Source organism: Epithele typhae (assembly GCF_022376455.1).
Source record: "Epithele typhae strain CBS 203.58 chromosome Unknown BXZ73scaffold_35, whole genome shotgun sequence".
NCBI lineage: Eukaryota > Fungi > Basidiomycota > Agaricomycetes > Polyporales > Epitheliaceae > Epithele > Epithele typhae.
In genome coordinates, this window is record NW_025954226.1 from 201,387 (window position 1) to 225,246 (window position 23,860).

A 23,860-nucleotide genomic window follows, 5' to 3' on the forward strand; every position below is an offset into this window, starting at 1 on the left:
AAACGTCGACCCAATTCAAGGCAGCGTAGACCTGCGCATTGTGCTTGTCAGGAGACGCCGCTGCGCCAGGTGAGTTCCAAGGCATGAAAAATGAAAGCTAATATCTTACAGGCTCATTAAACCCTTCGGCCGTCACTTGTGACTTGAATCCTAGCTTCGCTCACGTACCCCACCCACAACCCCGGCGCCCCGGTCTAAGTCTCGACGTCTGCGTTCTGGTGCAGGCAGTCGTCCGCAGCACTGACGAATGAGTTCACGGTATAGAAGATAGTACACCCGCGCCAACTGGTCGTTCAGAAAGGTCAGCATCTGAACAGCGCGGCTGCGGACATAGACTCACTCTGTGGAGCGAGTAGGTAAAGAATGTCCAAGCGAAAGCGGCGCTGATGAGCCACTGACCTGTTCGCCAACTTGCAATTGAAAGCGGCCGCGCGCGACCACTTTTTTTGCCATGGAACGCCTGGCCTCGTCCCCAGCCGCTCTGTACCGCACCCCGCTCGTGTAGGCGGTGGCGGGGTGCGGTACAGAGCGGCTGGGGACGAGACCAGGAACGCCCACAAGCGCTGCTATCATTGTTCCCACCGCGCGTACGCAGCGGCGCCACTCTCTCCGTGCGGCGCATGCAGAGTCAGCAAACAAGTGGGGGTTCGACGGCGGCTGAAGCCGCGAGACCACCCGACATCGATCGCGCGCACGGTGAAACGCGTCAACCACCACGAAGCGCGGACGTGCCGCGGCGCCCGGAAGATAGACGGGGCATACGAGCTGAGTCAAGAAAGGGGGAAAAGCAGTTCAGCGTCATGTACAATAGTGTATCAATCCACGTCCGCGTTGAGAATACAAACGCAGTTCCCGTCGCACCAGTTGAGCTCCGCCGTCGGGACATGGTCCACACAGAGCAGATACGACATCTCTCCCGCCCGCTTTGCCTACCGGTACACAACCTTCCCGCCGTGCCCGCCGCGCTGCCCGCGCGTATCCCCGACGAGCTGCGCAAAGAGCGCCTCGTGGTGCCACTGCGCGAAGCAGAACTCGAACGACCGCCGCCGGTCGCCTACGAACATCTGCTACGGCTTCCTGTCGCCGTCCGGGACTACGATCTGGACAACGAACGGCTTTACGCCCTACACGTTTCGAGGGACCTGCCCGTCGTATACACTTGTGGGGGAAGCGCTCGCCGGCCAGCCCGCGCAGGCCCGCAGTCTTGTCCGCATGATCAGCCGGCAGGCCAATGGGCTCGGGCCGCGTCCAGATCCAGTCCTCACGCGCACGGAGGACGACCCAATGACCCTTGGACGGGCGCGGGACGCAGCCGGGACGGTGCATCTTCCAGTGCGTGTACTGGCACTCCGCGCGGCGGAGGGAGGGAGGGGGGGGGGGCTAGGGATGAGAACCAGGGAGGCGAGGCGGGGGCGGATGCTCACTGGTGCTGCAGTACGCCACCGCGCGACACCGCGCGCACTCCTTCACCTCTCCGCTTCCACACACGACGCACACCCAGCGCGCGTGCAGCTCCGAGGTGGTATCGTCCAGGAGAGGCGGGAGGCGATGGATTTACTGCGCGTATCTGAGGGCCACCCGCAGACGCGATGAGAGAGCTCCGTCGCGGAAGGTGGTGTAGGCTGTGGCAACATCGGTCTGAACTGAACCCAGCGAACAGCATAAGAAGACGATATACTCGCACATACCATGGGGCGCCATGTCTTATATGCTCAAGAGTCGCCAACTAAGCTTCTATTTCCATCCCATTGTTCGTAGGATAGATCGTCGCAGGGGGCGTCAGGTCGAGGACATCCCTGGTATAGCACGCCGTAATGGAGGTCGTCGAGACAGAGATCACGATGGGAAAGCTGATAGATCGCTGCGCATGGAGCACGCGGATGCCGTCTAGTGCGCAGTTTCAACTGTGAAGGGGTTATTTAGCTGGTAGTGTAGATGGTGCAGCAAGGAAGCTTGGCCATGAAGCACAAACTAAGGGCTCGCATTAGAAAAGGATGATCGACAGCGAGCGGGATAGTCACTCACCGGAATGGAGTAGCTGAACGGATTTTAGTAAAGCCGTTGATGCTATGCCTTCGTGATGACAGGGGCTAGATGGCAGTCGTCCGTGCAGCAAAGAGAATATCCACATGTGGATTCAATGGGCAGTACACATACATTGTGTTCAAAGCGCGGTGATGGGCAGAGGGGACGAGTACTAAGTGCGCGAGGACGATCCAAAGGCATACCAAGGCTTAGTTACGTACGGGCTCAATTCTCCACGCAATGCCACTCCTCCACCGCCTGCCTCCCTGCGCACGACAGTTGCCGGTTCTTCAGGTGCCGTGTCAGCGCATCCTTGCGCGAGAACTCCTTCATACATCCCCCGACCATCGTCCGCCCACACTCCACCGCCGCCTGCACCTCCTCCATCGGTACCGCCATCCCCGTGTACTTCGGGTCCTCCGCATAGCGCAATGGTACCCCGCGACACGTCCAAACGACGTCAGGCTGACCGTGGGTGGCAATATGCCGCTTCAAATCCGGGGTGCGGCGCGAGTGCTGGATGAACGGGCAGTGGGGGCACTTCCACGGGTTCCTGGACGTCGTGGGGGTCGCGGAGAAGGCGGAAGGGGGTGCCGCGGCGGGATTGCGGCGCCGGATGGGCCGCACAGGAGGAGTGGCGGGACCCGTGGGCTCCTCGTGGCTGGGCTGTTGGGCACGAGGCGACGGGGCGTGGGCAGGTGCAGGGGACGGCGACGAGCCGTAGGACGACGCCGAATACTCATCTCCCGTCGATTCTTGAGTGCTTGCAGGCGAAGACGCGAAGGAGGAGAGGCCATCATAAAGGGAGCCGGGGGATGCGACATCGTCGAGGGGGAACAGGTCGTAGAGCGTACCGCACGGCCAGTCGTCGCTCGCCGCGAGTGCGTCCGTGTAGCGCAACGACAAGACCTCTTCGTAGAAACTGACTGCCTGGGTGGATCCGCAATCGATGCCTTGTGAGAGATGCTTGGATCCCTTGAGGAGGGCCGGGGGCTGGTCGTCGCCTAGCGCACCGTACAACGTCGAGTACGACGACCGGAACCGCTGTTGCGCGGCAAGCCGAAGGTATGCGCCATCGTCGTTGTGGCTTGTACCAGATAAATGCGCGACAGGGAGAGGGAGGGAGTCCGCCGGGGAGTGGTGGTGGAGGTGGAGGGCGACGGCGGATAAGCCGCGAGACTAACAATCGGTGTTAATCGCTTATGTAACACTAACAACCCGACTAGTTACTCACTAGCGGGGCTGCAGATCGACCGCGGATGGCTCGCCGATGTCGCGGGAAGGCTCAAACGACTCCACACAGATTCCGCACTCGTCTTCGGCCTTCAGAAGATCCGGATAGTGCCAGGGCAGGTTGGTGTATGCGTCAAAGAGGTGCTGGGTGGGATCCATGTCGATTTTCGCGGGAAAAACGGTGGGGACGTCGGATTTTCGCGGGGGAAGCGGTGGGAGGGGAGAGAGATGGGTGGGTGGCACATCCTGGCGCACAGCGGAGACTCATGGCGACGACGGGGAGGGCGTGGTCGACGGGGCGAGAGGGGAGGGCGAGAGAGGTGAATGAGAGCAAGATGATCTGCCCACGGTCTCGGATCTGAGCCGGCGACGTGAAGGGGTGGCGGTGCTTACGCGTGGCCTCTGCACGTGCGCACCATGCAGCGCTCATTGGCCCAGCCGGACACGCAAATCTATCATACCTGTCTATACGTCCCTTGCATTCACACTTCGACATGGCTGCTCTGATATCCTCTTTGCATAAGTTGGACGCCTGCCTTCGCGTATCTATCACTGCGTGAACGGCGTCGGAATACCGGGGCTGGTTAGACGCGGGACACGCGTTCACGCAGTGTATGTATACAGAGCCTGAAGCACCGCAGACGCAAGCACAGAGGACTCCGACGGCGTCGTCCCACCCCGCTCGGGTCGAAGTCTGCAGTTTTCACCGAGGACGTGCCCCACAGCACCTTCGAATGCGCGCGCACGTCTCTCGCACTCCGCGCGGGCTTCCCGCTCTCACGACACTCCAAGGCAGTTCCGCCGCCGCCGGTCCCAGACTGCGCTAACCTACAAACCGGTCCAGCGGCGGAAACGCCGGCATCGCGCTCGAAGCGGAGCTCCTCAGAGACCCTCCTTTCGCGCTCGAAGTCCTGGGGGTACGAGAGCCGCATGCGCTAGCGCACACGCGGGCAGCATGGCCCCAACGAGGAGCCGTCACGATGTTGTACTGTGTAGGTCGGGTTTGCGGCTGCCCGTGCAGGACGGCGCCTTGGCCAGTGAGTCGTCACTCAGTGCTCGCGCAGTCGTCTATCGAACGTGTAGAAAACAACGACCGCAGGAGCACGTACGGACGCCCAGAAATTACCAGACAAAGTCCAGACGTGAACAGAGAAAGGGGATTCCATTGTCACGAGTCGTCGTTATGATACATGAAACACATGAAGCTCCGTAAACAGTCCATCCAAGCACGCACCAGCCATCTACCGTACACCCCGCCCTCACATGGCGAACAGCTCCGTGTGGAGTGCGACCCCGCCGAGCTCGACGCCGCGCGTGAGCCCGATCCTCGCGACCGCGTTCTGCGCCTCCCGCGTCATGCTCTCCGGGCCCGCCGCGCACACCGCGACGCCGCCACCGAGGCCGACCCACGCCAGCCGGTCCGACACGGCCACCCGCCCGCTCGGGGCCCCCTCGATGTCGTCCGAGACGGACTCGACGGAGATGGACTCCGCGTCGGCCTCCACTTTCTTGTCGCTCGCCTTCGCCGGGTTAGGGTGCGCGCACGACGGCGGCGTCACGAACGCGCGCAGGAGGTCCACGACGCTCGGCCGCTCGACGATCGTGACGTCCATGTTCGGCACGAAGGGGACCTCGGCGGGCGCGCAGAGGCACGTCACGTACACCGAGACGTGCAGGTCGAGGGTCGTCCCGGCGCACGCGCGGGCGAGCGCTTCGAGCCGGGGCGCGAACCAGTGCAGCGCGCCGTACGACCGCACGCACCACGCAAACTCGATACGGCGCGTGCGCTCCCCAGACGGGCGCCCGAGTCGGGTGCAGCGCGCGATGAGGTCGTCGAGGAGGCCGAGCGTGAACGCGGCGCCGGAGCCACCCGCGACGAGAAGGACGGACTCGTGCTGGCCGAGGTCAATGCTACAGCCGCCGTAAGGACCATCGATCATGACTTGGATCTGGGCGCCAGTGGCGGATTGGTTGGCGTCTTTCTCGCCACGGAGTCGCGCTTGCTCCGCGAGGGCGTATGCATTGATCTCGCGCGTCCAGTCGCCGACGGCGCGCGCGGCCAGGGTGACGGTGCTGGAGGGCATGCAGGAGGATGCGGGGGGCGCGTTGAGGATGGTGAGCGGGTGGGATTCGAAGACGCGAGCGCCGATGAAAACGCGGAGGCGGACATGCTGACCGGCAAGCCAGCCGTCGTCGCAGTCGTGAATGTGGATCTGGCGCATGGATGAGCATCAATGCGGCGTGAATGACGAAAAGCGACCTACAAGAGTCATGTTAGTATCGACAGGGACCAAGGTCGCGTCCTTGATGCGGTAGCGGAACACGCGGAGAAGTATGTCGAAGCCGTAGAACGCCAGAGGGGGGAAGATCCAAGGGGAAGCGTATGTCGTGTGGTAGCAGATCGTGATGAAGAAAGCAACATATCCGAGCACGCTGCGAACAGTGGTCAGCGTCCTGTCTGACGACACAAACAAGATCGAAGCACTTACTGGACGATGAAGAAGGACTGGTAGAACCATCTCCGAACCGGCCTCAAGGACGTGAGAACAATGCCGCATAACACGCCAAGTGCGGCCACGCCCGAAGTCTCCTTCTGTTGGCCGAGAATGGGAAGATCCCAGATGAGGTGGTTCTTGATCCACAGGGCGCCGTGGATGGTGGCCGCGATGAAGAGGCCGCGGCCGGACCAGCGATGGATGTAGTTCAGCCTCTCGTAGCCGTTACCGGGACCGAGAATCAGCGAGACGATTGAGTTCTTGGTCCCGAAGAGGAAGACGACCGGGAACTGGGCGAGCGCGATGAAACCTGAAGGGTGCGGAGTCAGCCCCACACACCGCAGGGCGGTTGCTCGACGTACCTGCGCGATTGGGATAGGTGACAAGATCGATGTTCATGGCGATGCTTGCGACAACAATGGCAAGGTAACCACCGACGAGCAGCACTGATATATGCGCGCTCTGAGGGCAGGGGAACGCTGAGAAGACGAGTCTACGTACTTTGACCGAGATTGAGCTCAACACCAGGGAGCGTCCAGAGCATGGTCGAGCACAGCGTATGTACGACGCCCGACACCCTCCGCTTCACATGTGTCGGTATAGCATCCTGCCCGCTAGCCAGTTGATAATGCTTGCCGACCGAGTACTCGGTGACGCCGGTGATCATGCCGCGGAACAAGCGTCGGTTACGGATGGACTGGACGATGTGGGGCACGGACGCCAAGAAGGCCGCACCGACGACAGCAGCCCAGATGTACGAGAACTTGGCTTGCCATTTCGGATCCTCAACGTACGAGCTATGTAGGTGGAAGCGCGAGTTCAGCGGGAATCGGAGCTCAAGAGTGGGTGTATACGCACTTGTACTGCTGCAGCTCGGTGGGGATGACGGGAGGTGCGCCAAAGTCAGACATCTCGAGGTGGAGATGTATGCACGAGGGGAGAACCCGACGTCAGCAACAGCGAGAGCGAGGCGAGGGCAGCGGAGGTTGGGAGGCAGGCGACAGGGATGGCAGCAGAGATATCGGCCAGGCGTTACGGTCTCTATTTGCTCTGCGCAAACAGAGACGAAAAACGTTTTCTCTCCGGGCGACCGCGTCTCCCACGGCCTTCCGGGTCGCGACAGCCTGTGACGCTCGTTTATTTTTGCACGCTACTGCGGCTGCGTGCGTATGCGGCCAGCCCTCCTCTTTTTCCAGACACTCGGGATGGACTTCTCACATATCATCAAAGTTTTTTGGAACTGGCACACAACAGAAAGCTGTTTCATCGACATCTCTCCATTTTGGTATTATCCTCATCGTTCTCTTCGAGTTCTGAGTCCTCCGCAGCGTCCAGCGCGACTTCGAACGTTCTCTCCACCCCAAGGACCTCGCACTCCCACTGGCAGACCTTGCGATGACGAGACCGGCGGGTGGTCCCAATGGTCGTTCCGACGCCCAGCCAGACCGGTGGAAGATCCGCCAACGTCACGTCCGCTCTTTCCTCCATGCTTCGCGTGCGGGTATCTCGTCATGCTGATCGAGACGTACTGCAAATGGTATTTTTGCGTCCAAATGTCCTGACCCATCCACTCACAAGGACCCTTCAGGTTACATTATCATCTCCATTTTCTCGGCGCACGTTCCTCGGAGCTGCGCTCTTCCTCCAGGATGTCATGTCCCCCAGTTCAAGTACGTAGGCCCGAGCACAGCAGCGGTCTACCTCATCGGATCCGCTTGTTTACCGAAACAAGACATCATTGTGCTCACCCATAGTCGACGTGTCTCGCTCTTCGGACTAGTTTCAATCAGAGAGATTCTGGTGCGTACTGCTGGTATAGTATACCCAAGGCATTACTGCCTACTACGGACACCATGCCATGGACTTTCGACTTATTACACTCTTCGACACTCGCTAATCAGGTCTACACCCATAAGTATCGTACCCAATCCGACCGGCGCGCTACCACGGTATAGCATGTGACCGTCATCCACACGGTGAGTCATACTAGTGTCAGCCCATATGAACTCGCATCTCACCAACCGCCATCCTGAGCGCGGCATCTACAACATGGCCGACGCACAGGTCACCCCTCCCAGCCGTTTGTCTGCTCCTCCTCATGCAACATCGACCATCTCTGATGCCGAGCTCTCCAGCGCCTACCAGGTTCTGCGTGCTCCTGTACCCAGGATTCGAGCCCCTCGATGTCTTCGGGCCCGTCGAGGTCTTCCAAACACTCTCCCGCACACACCCAATCCACCTCTCCTTCCTCTCCGCCTCCTCCGACCCCGCTCTCGACCCCGTCTCGACCGCACCTCCACCTGGCGCCCCGACCAGCAACCCGCGCGGCTCGATCGCCTGGACGTCCGTCGCGCCCACCCACACTCTCGCCTCTCCGCCCTCGGACACCGAGGTCCTCCTCGTCCCCGGGGGAGTCGGCTCGCGCTCGCCCGGCTCCGCACCCGGCGCGTGCATCGACTACATCACAGCGACGTACCCGCGCCTGCGCTCGCTCCTGAGCGTGTGCACGGGCGCGGAGCTCCTCGCACGCTCGGGTGTGCTCGCCGGGCGGCGCGCGACGGGGAACAAGAAGCACTGGGGGCGCATCACCGCCGCGGATCCGGCCGCAAAGTGGGAGAAGAAGGCGCGGTGGGTGCGCGACGGGAACATCTGGACGTCGGGAGGGGTGAGCGCCGGGACGGACATGGCGCTTGGGTGGGTCGCCGCGCACTTCGGTGAAGAGGTCGCGCGCGCGGTCGCGAACGACATCGAGTACGAGTGGCGAAACGACCCGGAGTGGGACGTGTTCGCGTACGTGTGGTCGTAGGGCGGCTCAAGGTCGCGCGGTATGTTTGTCGGCCACTACTCTGAAAATGTGTCTAGTTCTGCAGTACTGCTCCCACCATTCAGCGCCGGGTTTGAAAGGCTTGAGATCAGGACATCGGGTGCAGTTGATGTCTGCGATGACTAAGTGCAGTATTACTGTATGCATGATTTGGCCGAGGATTTGCAGCCATTCACCCAAAGGCAGGGCATGCGACCCGCCAAGCCTTGATGCACCTGTACGTATAAGTGCCCGCGGTCGCAGCACCATCTCTCCAGCTAACGCTTGCAGCGATGTTCGTCTTCTCTCGCCTCCGCGCTGCAACAATTTGCGCCGCACTCCTGAGCGTCGCCTCCCCCATCCGCGCTCAGGACACCAACACCACAAGTGCGCTCTTCTCCTTCCACCCCACTGCCGACTAACAACCCCTTACAGCGCCCTCGCATATCGGCATCCTCCTCTTTCCCTCCTTCGAGCCCACCGACGTCTTCGGCCCCGTCGAGGTCTTCCAAGCTCTCGGCCGCGGCCACACCCACATCTCGCTCTCCCTCATCTCCAACTCCTTCGACGACACCCTCGCTCCCGTCTCGACCGCGCCCCCCGCGGACAGGAACGCGCTCAACTCGACCGCCTACGTCGCCGTCGTGCCCACCCACACCCTCGCCGCCCCGCCCCCCGACCTCGACGTCCTCTTCGTCCCTGGCGGGATCGGCACGCGCCTCTCCGGCCTCGAGCCCACGATCGCGTACATCAACGCGACGTACCCCGCGCTGCACTCGCTCGTCGGCGTCTGCACCGGCGCGAGCCTGCTCGCGCGCGCGGGCGTGCTCGACGGGCGGCGCGCGACGACGAACAAACACTCGTGGCACTCGATGATCCCGTACGGGCCGAAGACGGACTGGCAGCAGTACGCGCGGGTGGTGCGGGACGGGAACGTGTGGACGGCGGGCGGGGTGAGCGCGGCGACGGACGCGGCGCTGTCGTTCGTCGCGGCGACGTGGGGCGAGGGCGTGGCGCGCACGGTCGCGAACGAGATCGAGTACGAGTGGCGGAACGACCCGGACTTTGACGTTTTTGGCTGGGTCTGGCCGTAGGTAGCGACCGGACTCGCGCGCGCGGGGTGGGAGATGGCGTGGTCGTGGATACGTGTACGCGCCCACTAGAGACGGTCCAGCACCGCTGTGCGGTCACCGGCTCGTGTAGGGTAGTCAGAGGGTACAGCAATTCCAAAAATCTGCGAAGCGTCAGAAAGAGGGCTGCCTGTAACCTCACCGACAGTGACGCCATCGCCAGGCCCGCTCGTGTACGCTCGAGCTCGCGCTCACGCACCTTGCGGCCCGCGCGCCACGTCTCCTGCGGAACGCCGCCGCACCCCCGCGCGCCCATGAGCGGTCGCGCACGCGCCGAACGCGAGCCACGCGCGTGGGGGCCATGAGTGCGAGAGACTCCAGGGCGTTGCAGGACTGGACTCGTGCACTGGACTCTGCAAAGTCTAGATCCGAGTCAGAAATGCACAACTAGATGACGTCAGTGTGCGCAGAGAGAATACGATGACAGAACGTATAATCATCTGCTTTTCCGTGGGCAAGAAAAGCGCCGATCACACGCGGGGCTTTGCGATCGGCGAAGGAAAAGTGGGAATACACGCCAAACAAAGGCACTACAGGAGATTTGAATGAAATGGAGTGCCATTAGAAGTGCCAGGAAAGCAAAAACAATACCGATCACCGATCAACCACATCTCCGTAGTACATTGTTTATTTATTATTATCATCATACCCGATCGTCATCAAATAACCGATTGGGGTTCCCGTACTCCATCTCGATGCGGTGGACCATTCTCTGCTCCCCCCAATAAAAAACTAGATCCACAAAGACTCCGTGTGCGTGCGAATGGCGTTTATATATGCACAAGCCAGCGTAAGCGTTCCTCGAACCTGGCAAAGGGTGCCAACATACGAGGAGGATCCTTCAGGAGCTCCGCTTGGAGTTCGGCACTCGAAGCATCCTATCTCAAGAATAGGGGGGGGGGGGGGGGGGGCACGTCGATTTGCGTCGGCGGACCTATCGGTGCTTATCAAATTTGACTCCAGGATACTTTGAGACGAATGTGCGCACCAGATCACCGAGCAAAGGATTCGCACCAAGCTCGTATGCACACGGGTTCGACGTCTCGGAAAATGTATCGGGACTCCTCTGACCACCTAAGCGAAGGAAGGGGTAGTGACAGTTCTTCTTCTTCATAGAATCTCCTAAGATCTGCAAGTTAAAAGTTGCGCGAGTCCCAGAAGAGGTCTCGTACTACTGGCAGTACACAAGGCGCATGCTCATGCACTGTGTATGTCCCACATCCTCCTCCTCTACCATACATACGCGAACACATCGTAGTTCGGGTCGTTCCGCCACTCGTACTCCGCCCCGTTCGCGATCTTCCGCGCGAGCTCCTCGTCCCACACATGCGCGACCCACCCGAGCGCCATGTCCGTCCCCGCGCTCACCCCGCCCGCCGTCCACACGTTCCCGTCCTGGACCCACCTCGGCTTCTTGTCCCACTTGATCCCCGTCGCCGCGTGCGCCGTCGTGATGTGCGTCCAGAGCGCCTTGTTCGTCGTCGCGCGCCGGCCGTCGAGGATGCCCGCGCGCGCGAGGAACTCCGCCCCGTTGCAGACGCTCATCGCGTACTTGAGCTTCGGGAACGTCGCGCGGAGGTAGTCGACCGCGGGCGCGTTCGCGGGGGACATCACGCCCCAGCCCCCGGGGACGAGGATGGCCTCGACGTCGGCGGGCGGGGCGGCGAGGGTGTGGGTGGGGACGATGGTCGTGCCCGCGGTGTGCTTGGTCATCCCGGGCGGCATGGGGACGTCGTCGGGCACGAACGAGCTCACGGGATCGAGCGCGGGGGAGGTCGAGGAGGAGATCCAGTAGAGGGTGAGCGGGCGCTGGGAGGAGAGCATCTGGAAGATCTCGGTGGGGCCGAAGGTGTCCAGGGGCTCGAAGCCGGGGAAGATGAGGATCGCGAGCTTGGTTGGGGCTGCACACGTGCAGGTGAGTATGGGCGCGACGGTGCCGACGGGAAGTAGAGACGGACCTGCAGTGTCTGTCGCCATCGTGGTGGTGGTGGTGGTGGTGGTGGTGGTGGTGGTGGTGGTGGTGGGGAATCAGTCGATCAAGCGTTTGAGACGTCGCCTCTTGCGCTGCTTATAAAGGGCCATGGACCAGGAGCACGAGGACAAGTACTGCGCAGTGAAGAGCTCGCCAAATTCCAATTGCTCCTCGGCTTCGATCGAAGTTCACGTTCGAGTCATTGCGGCTCTACGCGGCCACATGTGGAATCTTTATCTTTACATATTGGAAGCAGAGACATAGCACACCTTATAGCTGTTTCCGAAATGATTGCCCGACCAACTCCGATGAGACGCGAGCGGCAACACGCACGAACACTCCGAAAAATCCGGAGAAAATCGAAAAGTCCCACCGCGCTTGCGCGACCTGATGCGAAAAATGATGGAAATTGGGAGACGGCAAGAGCGAGGCTGCCAGCACACATACACCACTATTTCTACTTGTTTCCTGCTCGAGCGCTGTATCTACATACCTTTGCAGGAACGGTTTCATCTTGGGCAACTATCCAAGCAACTGCTGAGACGGGACGAGGACCGAGACGACTTGAGACGACGCACCATGGCTCCGCGACAGCCCAATTAATCGTAGAACTCAGCATCATCCACCAAAACCCTGAGGCCTGCCCCATCTGGCACCTGCGTGGTGATCGGAATGCCATTCAATTATGACGGCGGGGAGGATGGAGAAGCGTCACCTGCAGTCAGCCAAGATCCTCCCCACAGTATGTATGCTGCCGGTTCAAAACGCGTTCACACTGCCTTTGAACAGTTGGGTTGTCCTTGCTCGAGCCGTCCGCGAACACGAGCTGTGGGGGCGAAGACCGGGAGGTGATCTGAGCGTGCCACTGATGCCGAGCGATCACGTCGCATTCAGCTGGCTCCTTTCACAGCTTCTTGTGCGATTGAACCCCAAGTCGGACGAGGATCCGGCGGGCAGCTAAGCACAGCGTGGAAGACGAACAGATTGTCCATGTCATGATAGATCCGCTACTATACTACAGTACATCCGTCCCCAGATAAGATCGTCGTGAGGGGCAAAAAGTTCAGTTCATCAGCGTAAGCATATCTCTGTCTAATGCCCTCCGTGGCTACCGAAGCGACCGAACAGAGCCTCTCCAACACCGAGTCCGATGACGATTGAAATGAAGAACGCGAGTTGGAAGGTCCTGCACAGGGACACATGCATGGATAAAGTGGACGCATATAAGAGGTGGGATGAACGTACATGAGGGCCAGCATGATGGCGAAGTGCAGCGCAGACTGCGCGGCGTGCATGACTCCCCGAGTTAGGTCGTTGGCCGGGATGAACGGCGGGCCGTTGCGCATGGAGACCATGTCGCGGACGCGAGCGACGCCGCCGGCGCTCTTCTCGTTGCGCGCGTTGATACGATCCGCCTGGACGATCTGCGCCCTGCCATGATTGAGGTCACCTCCACCGCTCGCGTACGCATGAAGAAGAGAGGGGGAGACGTACCGCTTGTGCCAATGCGTCTCCATGACTCCTCGGCATGCCGCGATCCAGCGGTCGATCAACGCCAGGAGGAAGAGCCCAATGCACGTCCCCACCATCGCGCCGGTGCTGCGGGGAACCCATCCGTAGAACCAGAGGACGTCGCCGGGGGTGAAGTGGAACCACATCAACATGTTGCCCGCGGCGAGGTCCATGGAGCCGTCCATGCTCATATCCATGCCGTTGGTGTCGTCACCGCCATGAGCGGCGGCCTTCGCAATGAACGTCGCTGCGAGAAGGCCGGAGAAGAGGGTGGTCGGAAGGAGGCGCGAAGACATGGCTGCTTGGGTATGGCGGGGTGCCGCAAGCGAGGATGGTGGTAGTGAAGATGGAGGCGTCCTAGACCGGCCAACGTTTTGCCTGCTTACGTAAGGAACAAATACGACCAAACCCAGGCTTTCCGTCCGCGGTCGCGCTTGTTTGGATCCGCCGGCGAGTGACGGAGAAAGGGGAGAGCAGCATGGTTGCCGGGTCGGCGTGTCGACGACGAGGTCACAGGAGTGAGACGATTGGCTGGCGGCGATGGCGATGGCGATGTCGAGTTCCCGAGTCAAAGAGGCCCGTGGGAGACGTTCTCCGAGCACCGGGCTGGTCGGACTGGGGGCGTGATAGGAAAATACCGGAGGGATCGCGTGCGGGACGTTGCGACTTCCAGACTTCCAGGTCGACGGGCGGTGACAAGGAAACGTGGCACCACGGCGTGGGAGCAAGTCAGGAGGGGTAGGAGCTCGACAGATGGCCTGTCGAAATTCGTGTTCTTCGTCCAACGTAGTGTCCTTGGTGAAGCTGACAAAGAGAATCTGTAAGAGCACGTCGTCTTGGAGTGACAGGTCAAGTGAGCGCCTGGAGGAGATGACCAGGCATTCCGAAGAGCGGGGGACGGCTTCGGGACGTCCCGACGTCCCAAAAGACTGTGCAAGCTGTAGATATCCTCCAGGATGTCAAAGACGTGAGTAGTAGAGAGCCCAAAGGGCTCGTCGGGACGTCAAAGATATCAGCCTGCAGGCGCACTGAGCTGGTAGAGGAAATCCCCTCACTCAGAGCGTCGGCGACAACATACCTGTCGAAGGGCACTCCGGAGCAGTGTGGTACAAAAGCCCTATGCTCCGCAAGTTCACCTTCGTCGTCCATCGACCACTCTCAACCGCTCTCGAGACACTAGTGCATCCACCAACAGCACGACTCCGGGAAATGGCACAAGGGTTTGGGGGAGGCATCGAGCTACATGAGAAAACCTCACACTCGATGCCATGTTTGAGGTCGCCGTAGAACAGGTGGATAAGGGAAGGGAGAAACGGGGTGGACGGGGGGCACGAGCACGCTGATGGGACGAAGGATGGAGGGGGAAGACAATCTTGCGGCATTTCTGCGGTGAGGCATTTGTCCGATTGGCTCGTCTGTTGACGCGGAGACTATAGATAAGTGTCGGAGAAGCTTACTATTACGTCGGAGCTTGAACCTGATAGCGCTTACGGATGACTTCATTCACGCGTCTAGCGGGGGGCGGGAAGCCTGGGCTGGAAACGTGAATCTCCTCGCCGACGCTGCGCGTGCCGACGGGCGCGACTGTCCTTTAGGCGTCCACGCCGCTCTCTCTCTCTCTCCTCACGTACTCATACCCCACTTCATGTCTACCGCCGGCACCCCCAAGCCCCGCTCGTCCCGCTCGTCGGCGGCCCCGCCGAAGTGGCGGTCCTCGCTCTCTTTCTCGAACTCGAAGTCCCGCACCCATCCCGCCGCCAGCGTCTCCCTCGTCGTCGCCGCACCCGAGCCTGGGGCCCGCCTCGGGTCCGCCATCGACCAGCTCCCTGCGGTCGCTCTCGTTAGCGATTCGGCGAGCTCCACGAGCACGCTGTCGCGCAAGCGGGAGCGCCTAGGATCGAACGCAAGCAGCTTCATGAGCTCCGTGCAAGAGCACCGCGGCGAGGTGCCTCCGCAGACACGAGAAGATCGCTCCAGCACGATGGCCCGCAAACGCTCGAAGCTGAATATGGACGGGAATGCGGACGTGGACGTGGCTGCGGAGAGGAACGTGGGCCAGGCTGAGGAACCCCAAGGTGCACAAGGTGTGTTCCGCCTTGGTCTTGTGTTCCGTACTTTATTCCCGTTTTTATGGCGTGTCCTCGTGCGTTGTGGTGTGCAGATTGACGCATGTATGCGCCATTCTGCACCTCGAGGAACACGCACCTTTGGATGCTGCACGTTCGAGCGTCTACGACCAGCGTATGCAACGACCTTTTCGGAAACTTTCTGGGCCTTTTGCCTTGAGAGGAGCATAGATGTGTTCTTGCGCAACCCCCTGCAGCTTTTCATGATGAGGCTACGACGATTCGGGTTCATGCAGACCCTGCTACTCGAACGAAGGTCAACCTGGACGAACGTGCTCATATGGCTTTCATCAGCCCTTTTACTTTCCTGCACACGTTCGCTTTATCATCGATGGCATACAAAAGAGAGCCTAGCAGACGATTTTCGTCGTCGTTCTGGAAAGTTTGGATATCCCGGTCTACGTGCGAAGACTCACATGGATCATATTCCACGTGCATCTGGTGCTTGACCACGTTGTACCGTTCATTCCAGGCTGGTTCCAGCTCATTTAAGCCTACCTCTCGCGCCGTTCGGATGCATGAATGATTGGTGCTGACATCTTGATAGCCATCGCAGGGTCCATAACGAACCCTGTTGATTTGACCGACTCACCCAAGCCGTTGGAGAGCGTAATGCCACCAGTGGCTTCACCGGAACCTGTGCAAACCCTCCCGGCATCCGAGGAAACCGCATCCCCTCCCGCTCCGGACCCTCCGAAGACGCTCCACGGGTCGAAGTCGAACCCTTCCAAACCGTCCTGGTTTGGCTTCTCTCGGTCAAAGCCCAACGGGCCAGTCGAACCCACTGTCCCACCCCCGGCAGATGATACGACCCCCGGGTCTTCCGACACCTCATCTTCGCTCTCCGCCAACCCGGATGGCGCGGAGGACCTCCAGTCGTCAGCCATATCCGACGTCACTATCACATCTCCGATCGCAGTCGACGTCCCCGCCGCCTCACCAACAGCCAACGAGGCGCCAGTGGCGACGTCGCCCCCACGAAACATCCCGGGCTCGGGGCGCAGGTCGCCGATGCGCTTCTCCCCTACGGAGTACTCGCCCCCGACGCGGATGCAGAGCCATACGACGTCCATCTCGTCCGTGGACGAGGAGGTCCCACGGTTCGCAAACATAGACCCCAGCGCGTCCCTCGCGCCCCAGGCGGTCGTCGAACCCCAAGACACGAGGACGGCGGGCCGAAAGCCGTCGGTGTCGTCGCTTAACCCGTCGACGAGCCGGTTTACGCTTCGCCTGCCGCTGCTGGGCCGCCCGAAGATGCCCCTTGAACAGGTCGTCGCGGCGCAGGCGACGGATGGTAGAGACGCGCCTACGTCTCCCAAGATCTCTGCTGTCGATAGCAGGGAGTCTGGTTAGTTGTCCTCCAACATAACTCATTCATGTACCCTGACAAAATCCTCACAGCCTCCGAGAGCGCCATCGAGCCCCCAAAGGTTCCGGAACTCAACCTCGTGCCGCCCACCCCAGACCCCAACGAACACATTCCATCACAGTCAGCCAACGCTCGTGGGGGTGCAGGAGACGCGTCCGACTTCAGACCCGCCTCGTGGTGGGACTACGTAGGTTGGAGCACCACCGACCCGGAGGGACAACTCAAGCCGACCGAGGCACAGGCCATTCCCTCCCCAACAAACCCGGAGGACGAGCAGCCGCAGACCTCGAAGACCGACGACCTGATGACCATTGACGCTGCGCCCGAACCTCCCATCTCTCCGCCCGCATCTCCGCCCGCATCTCCGCCAGCTACGTCGAACTCCACGGCTACTCCCAACGCTCCCGAGAAGGCTGCATCAGTGTTCTCCGCAGAGACAGTACGAAGTCAGGGCTCCGCCTGGTACTCTCCTTGGGCTTGGTACGGTGCAGGTGGGGCAAACGCTTCCGCTCCAGGGAACCTAGAATCTACTGAACCCCCGAAGACGGAGTCAGAACTGGTGAAGGAGGAGGCTCTCGCCCGAGACCAGGACTCCACCCCACCAGCGGCGGAGCCTCAGCCCGCACCAGAACCCGTTACAACGCCGTCATACGAGCCGTCGAACCCGATCCAAACGTCCATCGCAGATAATAGGTCGAGCTGGCTCTCTCTCTTCGCCTCTTCCCGGGCTCTGACAACGAAGACCATCACGAATGAGGCCAGCGACAAGCCAGAGGACTTGATGGAGGTCATGGACGTCCCCGACGACCCCACTCCCTCCGCCGCGATCGAGGTTCCCATCCCGGCCGGCCGCAAACCTCCTCCCAAGGCTCTGTCGCTCCTCTCCGCCTCTCCAACTCCCTCCGGCGCCTCTACGCCACGGTCACCGACCAAGTCCGTCACTCCGGCACCAAAGTCTCCTACGAAGAAGGCCTCCCCCACAGGTGCTTCAACTCCTCCTGCCACCAAGTCTCCTGGCAAGTCTCCTAATGCACCTCCAACGGAGCGCGAGCCGAAGAAGCAAGAACCTCCCGCGCCTCCACTCACCGACTCGGAGTCCATCAAGCGCGACACCGCCCGCGGAGCGCGCACGCCATCGCCCACTCCATCGGCCAAGACGACCGGGTCGCCCCCCGGGTCCGCGAAGCCCGCCGCGCCGAACCTCGTCCTCCCGACGTGGGCGGACACCTTCCACACCCGCCCCCGATCGCACGTCCCGCCGCGCCCGCGCCAGCCGACCACGCGCTCGAAGATCACCGGCGCGCTCTCGTTCGTCGCCGGGGCGCTCTTTTCTGGAGAGCCCGCAGCGGGACCTTCGGGAAGAACGGGCTCGTCGAGCAAGGCGCGAGGGGGCAAAGCTCGGGCGAAGGGCAAGGAGCGGGAGGCGACGTGGAGCGGGCCTGCCCAACCGGTGGGCGACTTCGTCACGTTCGGGCAGGAGCTGCCAAAGGCGCTGGACGTCCTCGGCGAGCCGCTCAACCCGTACATCCTCAACGGGGGGTGCAGGGTGGTCGTGATTGGTGTCGCGGGGTGGATGCCTGGTGCGCTTCCATCTGGTGGCTAACGCTTGTGGGGTCCCGGCTAATTTTGTCGTCGTGCGTTTAGGTACCATCACCCGGACGCTCGCGGGCGGGGTGAGTTCCTCGTCGGAACCGCGTGTGCACGAAGCTGACTCTGGATGCAGTTGCCGTCTTCGAGCAAGAAGTTCGTCGACATGACGATGCAGGCGCTCGAGCAGTTCGCGGAGGAGAATGGGTTCAAGTTCAAGAAGATCACTGGGATGCCGCTCGAAGGCGATGGCACCATACGCAAGAAGGTCTCGAGGTGCGTCAGCTGTCGCTCCTTCCTGCGCTTCTTGTGCTCACAGGACGTCTTCGCGCCTCAGGGTACACACGCACTTGACTGAGAACGAGGAGTGGATGGAAGACCTGCACGCGGCGGACGTCATCTTCGTCGCGAGCCACTCCCAGGGCGCGGTGGTCGCCACACATCTCATCGACCGGCTCATCGAAGACGGCTCGATCCTGACGTCGCGCAGCGTGGACGCCCTCGCGCGGACGGCGGCGGCGGACGCTTCTGGCGGCGGCCTTCCCTCGATGCCGACTGCACAAGCGCAGAGGGTCTGCCTTCTGGCGCTCTGCGGCATCCATCTCGGTCCGTTGCGGTATCTCAAGACAAGTTCCTTCTTGCAGGCATATACACAGGTGGGTGTGAAAGTGTGACCTTTTCCGTCGACGACACTCACACGAGCGCCATGACGATAGTACCTCGAGAACCCAGCGGCTCGCGAACTGTTCGAGTTCCAGGTGAGCTGCTTCTGCGTCATTGAACGATGATAGCGATGTAGATTAATGCATGTGTCCTCAGGACACAGAGTCGAAGGTGTCGAAGAACTATGTGGGAGCGCTGCGGAATGTCATGCATCACGGAGTATGTCTTTTCATGTGATCCCCTTGTGAAGTCCGCTGATTCATGGATGTAGGCGAAGGTCGTCTACGTCGCTTCCTTAAACGACCAGGTTGTTCCAATCTACTCGGGCGTGTTCACGTCCGCGTCGCATCCCAGGATCTTGCGCGCCTTGTATATTGACAGTGATGCCTATCAGTGCGTGTGACTGTCGCGCTATTCGCTTCCGCTTGCTGGCATCCAATCTGATTTAACCACACTCATCAGCTCATCTGATTTCCTCTCCAACCTCCTAATCCTACTCATTCGTATCATGAACGCGGGCCTATCCGACCGCGGTCTGCTGGCTCACCTGTCAGAAGCGACCGCGGGGACGCTCAGCGGAGTTGGGCATTCAACCGCCTACGAAGAACTCGCGACGTATTCGTACGTACATGGCGTTCTGATATCAGACTGGAGTCATAGTGCTGACTGTTTCGATGCGTAGCCTCGCCGTCAAGTACTTCTTCCACACTAATGACGGTTCCGACGCCGACGCCGATTTGGCCATCAGCCCTTTCAATGCGGTCGAAGAGCAGAACGACTACGAGGTGGGTCACGCGCCCTATCTACCTCCCGACGGCGGACGCTTTTCTGCCCACAAGGACCCTTGAATGTCGTACTGGTGCTAACCGAAGGTTTAGATCCCGTGGCTTCTGCGTGATATGATCGCAGACGACAAGGTGGCGCACTTCTTCGCACGCGAATTCGCGCAGCTCCGGGATGCCTTCGACGACTGGCAGCCCAAGACGACCATCCTCCGCGACGTGAAGAAGAAGCTGCAGCCCATCACGCGGCTCTCAACGGCCGCCGCGTCTTCTGGTTCAATTAGCAAGCTTTAATCTCTCGGAGCGCCTTTCTTCCGCGCCCCCGCATCCGAACGCACTTTCAGCATTAATTACCTTGCATCAGCGGACCTCGGTGTCATCATGATCCCCCTCCGGCTCCTCCCACGCGCACTGTATACAACATCGTAGATTGAGTTATATTGTATCACTAGATCCCGTCTGCTCCAAGGCATTTGTTATAGTCGACCCTCGTCCCATCCTTCATGCTGTACATACACCGCTCCGTGGCGGCGAGCTCCCGCCGCGGTTGCGCATCCACGACCCCAAACGAGACACGCACACTGCATCGCATCCATCGAACCACGAACCCTCCCGCAATTACATCGCCGCATCGCGTGATAGCATCCCGCACACTCGTCCCCCGCAGCAGTGTCTTCCCGCCTTCTGCGCGCCCCGGGAGTACTTGTGTCCGACGCGGCAGGCGGTGCAGCGCAGGGGCTCCTAGGGCCTGTACTCGGCCCCGCAGTCGCCAATGGTCATGATCATGCGGCCGCTGTTCGACAGGCGGAGAAGGGCCTCGATGTCCGCCTTGTCGGCGTCGGTCAGCGCGAAGGTGAACACGCGCCCGTTGTCGTCCGTGTGGTCGCTCAGCCCCATCCGCGCGCCTGACCCGACCGGAAGGAGGCGAGATGAGCGAGCGGGCGGGGGGCGGGGGCGGAGCGCAGAAACGAGATGGTCAGCCCATGGAAGCGCACCAGACGGAGGAGGGGGCGACGCACCGACGATGATCGCGCCGACGAACGGGTGCTCGAGCACCCAGCGCATCGCGACGCTGGCGATGCTCACGCCGGGCCCGTGGCGGTTCGCGATCTCGCGGAGGAGCTGGAGCAGGCGCTGGAAGAGCTCCCAGGTGCCCCAGGCCTTGAGGATGACGTCGAGGTACTGTGTGCGCGCGCTGCGTCAGGACGGTGTATGCCTGCCGATGGGGGCGCCAGCGGGGCCGAAGACGAGGCGTAACCGTAACGTTACCTTGCGCTGGGACGGGTTGAGCTCTCCTGCGTAGAGCTCGGGCTCGGGCTTGCCCAGCCACCGGTCGGTGAGAAGCCCGCCGCACTGAAGCCGCGTGTGTTAGCGTTCAGGGCGCACGGGGACGGCGGGACGTAAGGCCGCTCACCAGGGTGCCGTGTGCGAGAACCTTGAAGCCGTACCGGGCGCAGAGGTCGTGCATGCCGTGCAGCGGGCGGACGTCGATGATCGAAAACTGCAGAAGGAAGAGGCGGCAGGTAAGCGCGCCGGACGAGCGCCCCCCGTCGGACGTGAGCGCACCGCGACCTGGTTCGAGACGATGCAGGGGTCCGCGCCGGCGAACGTGACGCATATCTCCTCCGTGTGCGCGGTGTCGAAGTTACACAGCCCCAGGTGTCGGATCCTGCCCGCGGCGCGGAGCGCGAGAAGATGCTGGAAGGCGGCGAGGTAGCTTCGGTCTTGGTAGTCCTGCCAGAAGAACTGCATCCGCCCCCGCCGCTGGTCAGCATCCCGAAGTACGCGGCCGGGCGGGGCGGGGGGGCGAGACGCACCTGGAGAAGATCGATAGGATCGGTGCGCATCCGCGTGCAGCGCTCGCCCACCACGGCCGCGACTCGATCGGCCGTGACCTGAAATCGGCCGGCGGCGGCCTCAGTCGGACGGAAGACGGACCACTTCGTGGCGCCGAACGGTCGTGGGGTGCTGTTCTCCGGCAGGCTGTCCACGAAGCGTCCCTGTTAGACGTATCCGTCAGGCGACGCGCAATCACGAGCCGGGCTCTGCGGACTGACAAACAGATCCTCCGCCGGTCCGTAATGGTCGGCTGGGCGTGTGGTGGGTCAGCTGGCGTGTGTAGCATCATCCAGAAGAGAACGTACCCTGAATGTTCGAAGATGCGGAAGGTGATCACGTCCAGTGAGCACGAGCGCACGCTGGATCCGGACGACAAACCTACCATGTCTGTCGAACGCTGTCAGCTCCAACATCAATATCTCGGGCAATTAGCCTACCAAAGGCAAAGAAGCCCTTGCTTGCGTGGACGCCCATGGCATCACGAACCCGCGGGGCAGGTGCGCTGCCCCACGCATTGCTCGACAACTGCCAGAGTCCGTTCCAGATCCGGGGAAGCGTCGTTCCGGGCGCGAGGGTGAACTGGGTGTCTGAGGCCATGGTGTGCTGGTTCTGCGGGGCATCTTGCGTCGTCCTGGGCTGGTTTTATGGGCCCATCGGCGTACAAGAGGATACCCGCGGTTCGCTGCGACGACGGAGGAGACGCAGGACGGGTATCCTGTGGTAGGCCGAGGGAATGAGCTGAGGTGCGTCAATGACCACAGCACCTCCCCAAAGGGGAGGCAGACACCGGCGGGCTCAGCTCAGAGCGCGCGCTCGACGTCCGGCGTCGAAGGGCCTGGGAGCGCTCGAGCGCCAAACCCGAGGAGGGCTGGATCAAAGAATTTAGTTATCGGGGGCGAGGTAGCTCGAAATAAAAACTTAGCTGCAAAACTCTCTGATGGACCTTATTGGCCATCGACGGTGCTCGTGGTGGTATAAGAGGCCAAAAAGTGGGCGTCGTCCAGCAGGGCGATCCCTCCAACGACACCATTCAGCAACCCTCATCGACGGATACCTCGATGCCAGTCCCCGAATCCTCAGCCGCTGACCCTCGGAACAGCGCACGGCGAGACGGCAGCCGCCCGGTGCTAGGACATGTGTCAGTATCGCGCCTACGGTTCCCACATAGTAGGATGAACGCAGACTGAAGGGGTACATCACCGCAGGAACCTCATGGTAGACACCTTGATCGCCAATGCGAACCTTGAGGAGTATGTGCTAATCCTCTCTCGAACATTACCACAAACCGCTCACCGCTCCTGCCCCACCGCTCCAGTCTGCGCGCGATCGTGCGCGGCATGCTCGCCACGAGCCCCCCTTCGGCCGCCCAGGCGTTCACCGGCGCCGCCCGTCAACGTCTCCAACGCACCAACGCCGCGGCGGTCCCAGACGACATCGCAGGCGTGTTCGACGCCGGCGATGGGAGCGATGCCGCGCCGACCGCCGCGCTCGCAGCGGTGCTCGTCCGCACGCGCGCGCTGTACGGCTCCGGGCTGGGCTTCGCCAGCCTCCGCATCCTCGCCGCGGTCGTGCGCGCGACGGTCGGCCTGCGGTGGCCCGAGGGCGGGCCGATGGAGGACAGCCTCGCGCTCGTCGACGCGGACATCAGCCAGGCGATCCAGAGCGCCAAGGAGGAGCGCGACGGCGGGCGCGCGGAAGACGTCCAGGCCGCGCGCGCGGTCGTGCAGGAGCTCCGGGAGGCGGTCGCGGAGAGCCAGCTGGACGCGCGCAAGTGGGCGGGCGCTTTCGCGTTTGAGCGCGCCGCGGCGAGCCTGGAGCACTGGCGGCTGTAGGCCGGCGGGAGGAGGTGCATTGTACGGATAGCGGAAAGATGAGAAGAATAAGCTCGGGTGAGGCTCCCATCTCCGCACCTATGCTCGTCGGCCCGGCCCTCGCCCAGCCCCGCCTGGCCTTATCGGAAGACTCGGGCTCTTGACTAGTCGCCGAGAAGCGCACCGTGGGGTAAAGCGAGCCAGACGGATGCGCGTTTCGGAGACGCTTCAGTACACCCGGTCGGTCGTTGGGTACGCGCAGCGCTCCGACACAGACCACCGGCACTTGTGTTTCGACGCGTTGTGTTCGAAGTCGTCACACGAGCAAGCCTCCAGTTCACCAACGCCGGAAAGGGCGCTCATAACGTGCTTATTCGTCATGGGACTGCCGAACGTTGAAGCTAGTAAGCCTCGTGTCTGCTCAAGACCGCACTCACCTGTCGTGACTCAGAATCTCAATGCAGTCCTTCAAGCGAGCTGTCAGTTCTGAGGGTGCGTGTGGGTGCGCTTGAC

At 61.5% G+C, this 23,860-nt stretch overlaps 10 protein-coding genes across 10 annotated transcripts; 5 read left to right on the forward strand and 5 right to left on the reverse strand.

Annotated features, from left to right (window-relative positions):
- Nucleotides 1-620: 620 nt before the first annotated feature.
- Nucleotides 621-1,571, forward strand: BXZ73DRAFT_78707 (uncharacterized protein; the record flags this gene model as incomplete). The annotated part of the gene is made up of 1 exon (XM_048022920.1): nucleotides 621-1,571. The coding sequence occupies one exon, from the start codon at nucleotides 621-623 to the stop codon at nucleotides 1,569-1,571; it is 951 nt and encodes a 316-aa protein (XP_047876374.1).
- Nucleotides 1,572-2,250: 679 nt separating this feature from the next.
- Nucleotides 2,251-2,577, reverse strand: BXZ73DRAFT_49300 (uncharacterized protein; the record flags this gene model as incomplete). Its single annotated transcript, XM_048020223.1, has 1 exon — nucleotides 2,251-2,577. A coding segment is annotated over one exon (327 nt), but the record flags the coding sequence as incomplete, so codon positions are not given.
- A 1,940-nt stretch (nucleotides 2,578-4,517) lies between these two features.
- On the reverse strand, nucleotides 4,518-6,664 carry BXZ73DRAFT_49243 (iron reductase; the record flags this gene model as incomplete). The annotated part of the gene is made up of 6 exons (XM_048020213.1): nucleotides 4,518-5,471; nucleotides 5,523-5,691; nucleotides 5,748-6,063; nucleotides 6,116-6,199; nucleotides 6,255-6,550; nucleotides 6,612-6,664. 6 exons carry the CDS (start codon nucleotides 6,662-6,664, stop codon nucleotides 4,518-4,520), a joined length of 1,872 nt encoding a protein of 623 aa, XP_047876376.1.
- Nucleotides 6,665-7,872: 1,208 nt separating this feature from the next.
- On the forward strand, nucleotides 7,873-8,559 carry BXZ73DRAFT_49366 (class I glutamine amidotransferase-like protein; the record flags this gene model as incomplete). The annotated part of the gene is made up of 1 exon (XM_048020238.1): nucleotides 7,873-8,559. One exon carries the CDS (start codon nucleotides 7,873-7,875, stop codon nucleotides 8,557-8,559), a length of 687 nt encoding a protein of 228 aa, XP_047876377.1.
- A 290-nt stretch (nucleotides 8,560-8,849) lies between these two features.
- On the forward strand, nucleotides 8,850-9,650 carry BXZ73DRAFT_102873 (class I glutamine amidotransferase-like protein; the record flags this gene model as incomplete). The annotated part of the gene is made up of 2 exons (XM_048015392.1): nucleotides 8,850-8,943; nucleotides 8,992-9,650. 2 exons carry the CDS (start codon nucleotides 8,850-8,852, stop codon nucleotides 9,648-9,650), a joined length of 753 nt encoding a protein of 250 aa, XP_047876378.1.
- A 1,266-nt stretch (nucleotides 9,651-10,916) lies between these two features.
- BXZ73DRAFT_102874 (class I glutamine amidotransferase-like protein) lies at nucleotides 10,917-11,663 on the reverse strand (the record flags this gene model as incomplete). Its single annotated transcript, XM_048015393.1, has 2 exons — nucleotides 10,917-11,587; nucleotides 11,645-11,663. The coding sequence occupies 2 exons, from the start codon at nucleotides 11,661-11,663 to the stop codon at nucleotides 10,917-10,919; spliced, it is 690 nt and encodes a 229-aa protein (XP_047876379.1).
- Nucleotides 11,664-12,750: 1,087 nt separating this feature from the next.
- On the reverse strand, nucleotides 12,751-13,466 carry BXZ73DRAFT_90902 (CTR copper uptake transporter; the record flags this gene model as incomplete). Its single annotated transcript, XM_048025800.1, has 3 exons — nucleotides 12,751-12,844; nucleotides 12,904-13,089; nucleotides 13,153-13,466. 3 exons carry the CDS (start codon nucleotides 13,464-13,466, stop codon nucleotides 12,751-12,753), a joined length of 594 nt encoding a protein of 197 aa, XP_047876380.1.
- Nucleotides 13,467-16,346: 2,880 nt separating this feature from the next.
- Nucleotides 16,347-19,991, forward strand: BXZ73DRAFT_49242 (uncharacterized protein; the record flags this gene model as incomplete). Its single annotated transcript, XM_048020212.1, has 12 exons — nucleotides 16,347-16,644; nucleotides 16,698-17,602; nucleotides 17,687-18,245; nucleotides 18,310-18,338; nucleotides 18,389-18,528; nucleotides 18,590-18,908; nucleotides 18,969-19,010; nucleotides 19,072-19,134; nucleotides 19,187-19,308; nucleotides 19,378-19,536; nucleotides 19,598-19,700; nucleotides 19,794-19,991. The coding sequence occupies 12 exons, from the start codon at nucleotides 16,347-16,349 to the stop codon at nucleotides 19,989-19,991; spliced, it is 2,937 nt and encodes a 978-aa protein (XP_047876381.1).
- A 447-nt stretch (nucleotides 19,992-20,438) lies between these two features.
- Nucleotides 20,439-22,133, reverse strand: BXZ73DRAFT_49295 (Aldo/keto reductase; the record flags this gene model as incomplete). The annotated part of the gene is made up of 8 exons (XM_048020222.1): nucleotides 20,439-20,602; nucleotides 20,717-20,879; nucleotides 20,967-21,050; nucleotides 21,112-21,198; nucleotides 21,264-21,443; nucleotides 21,515-21,697; nucleotides 21,755-21,786; nucleotides 21,974-22,133. 8 exons carry the CDS (start codon nucleotides 22,131-22,133, stop codon nucleotides 20,439-20,441), a joined length of 1,053 nt encoding a protein of 350 aa, XP_047876382.1.
- A 461-nt stretch (nucleotides 22,134-22,594) lies between these two features.
- BXZ73DRAFT_78714 (uncharacterized protein) lies at nucleotides 22,595-23,368 on the forward strand (the record flags this gene model as incomplete). Its single annotated transcript, XM_048022921.1, has 3 exons — nucleotides 22,595-22,674; nucleotides 22,742-22,786; nucleotides 22,852-23,368. The coding sequence occupies 3 exons, from the start codon at nucleotides 22,595-22,597 to the stop codon at nucleotides 23,366-23,368; spliced, it is 642 nt and encodes a 213-aa protein (XP_047876383.1).
- Nucleotides 23,369-23,860: the final 492 nt, after the last annotated feature.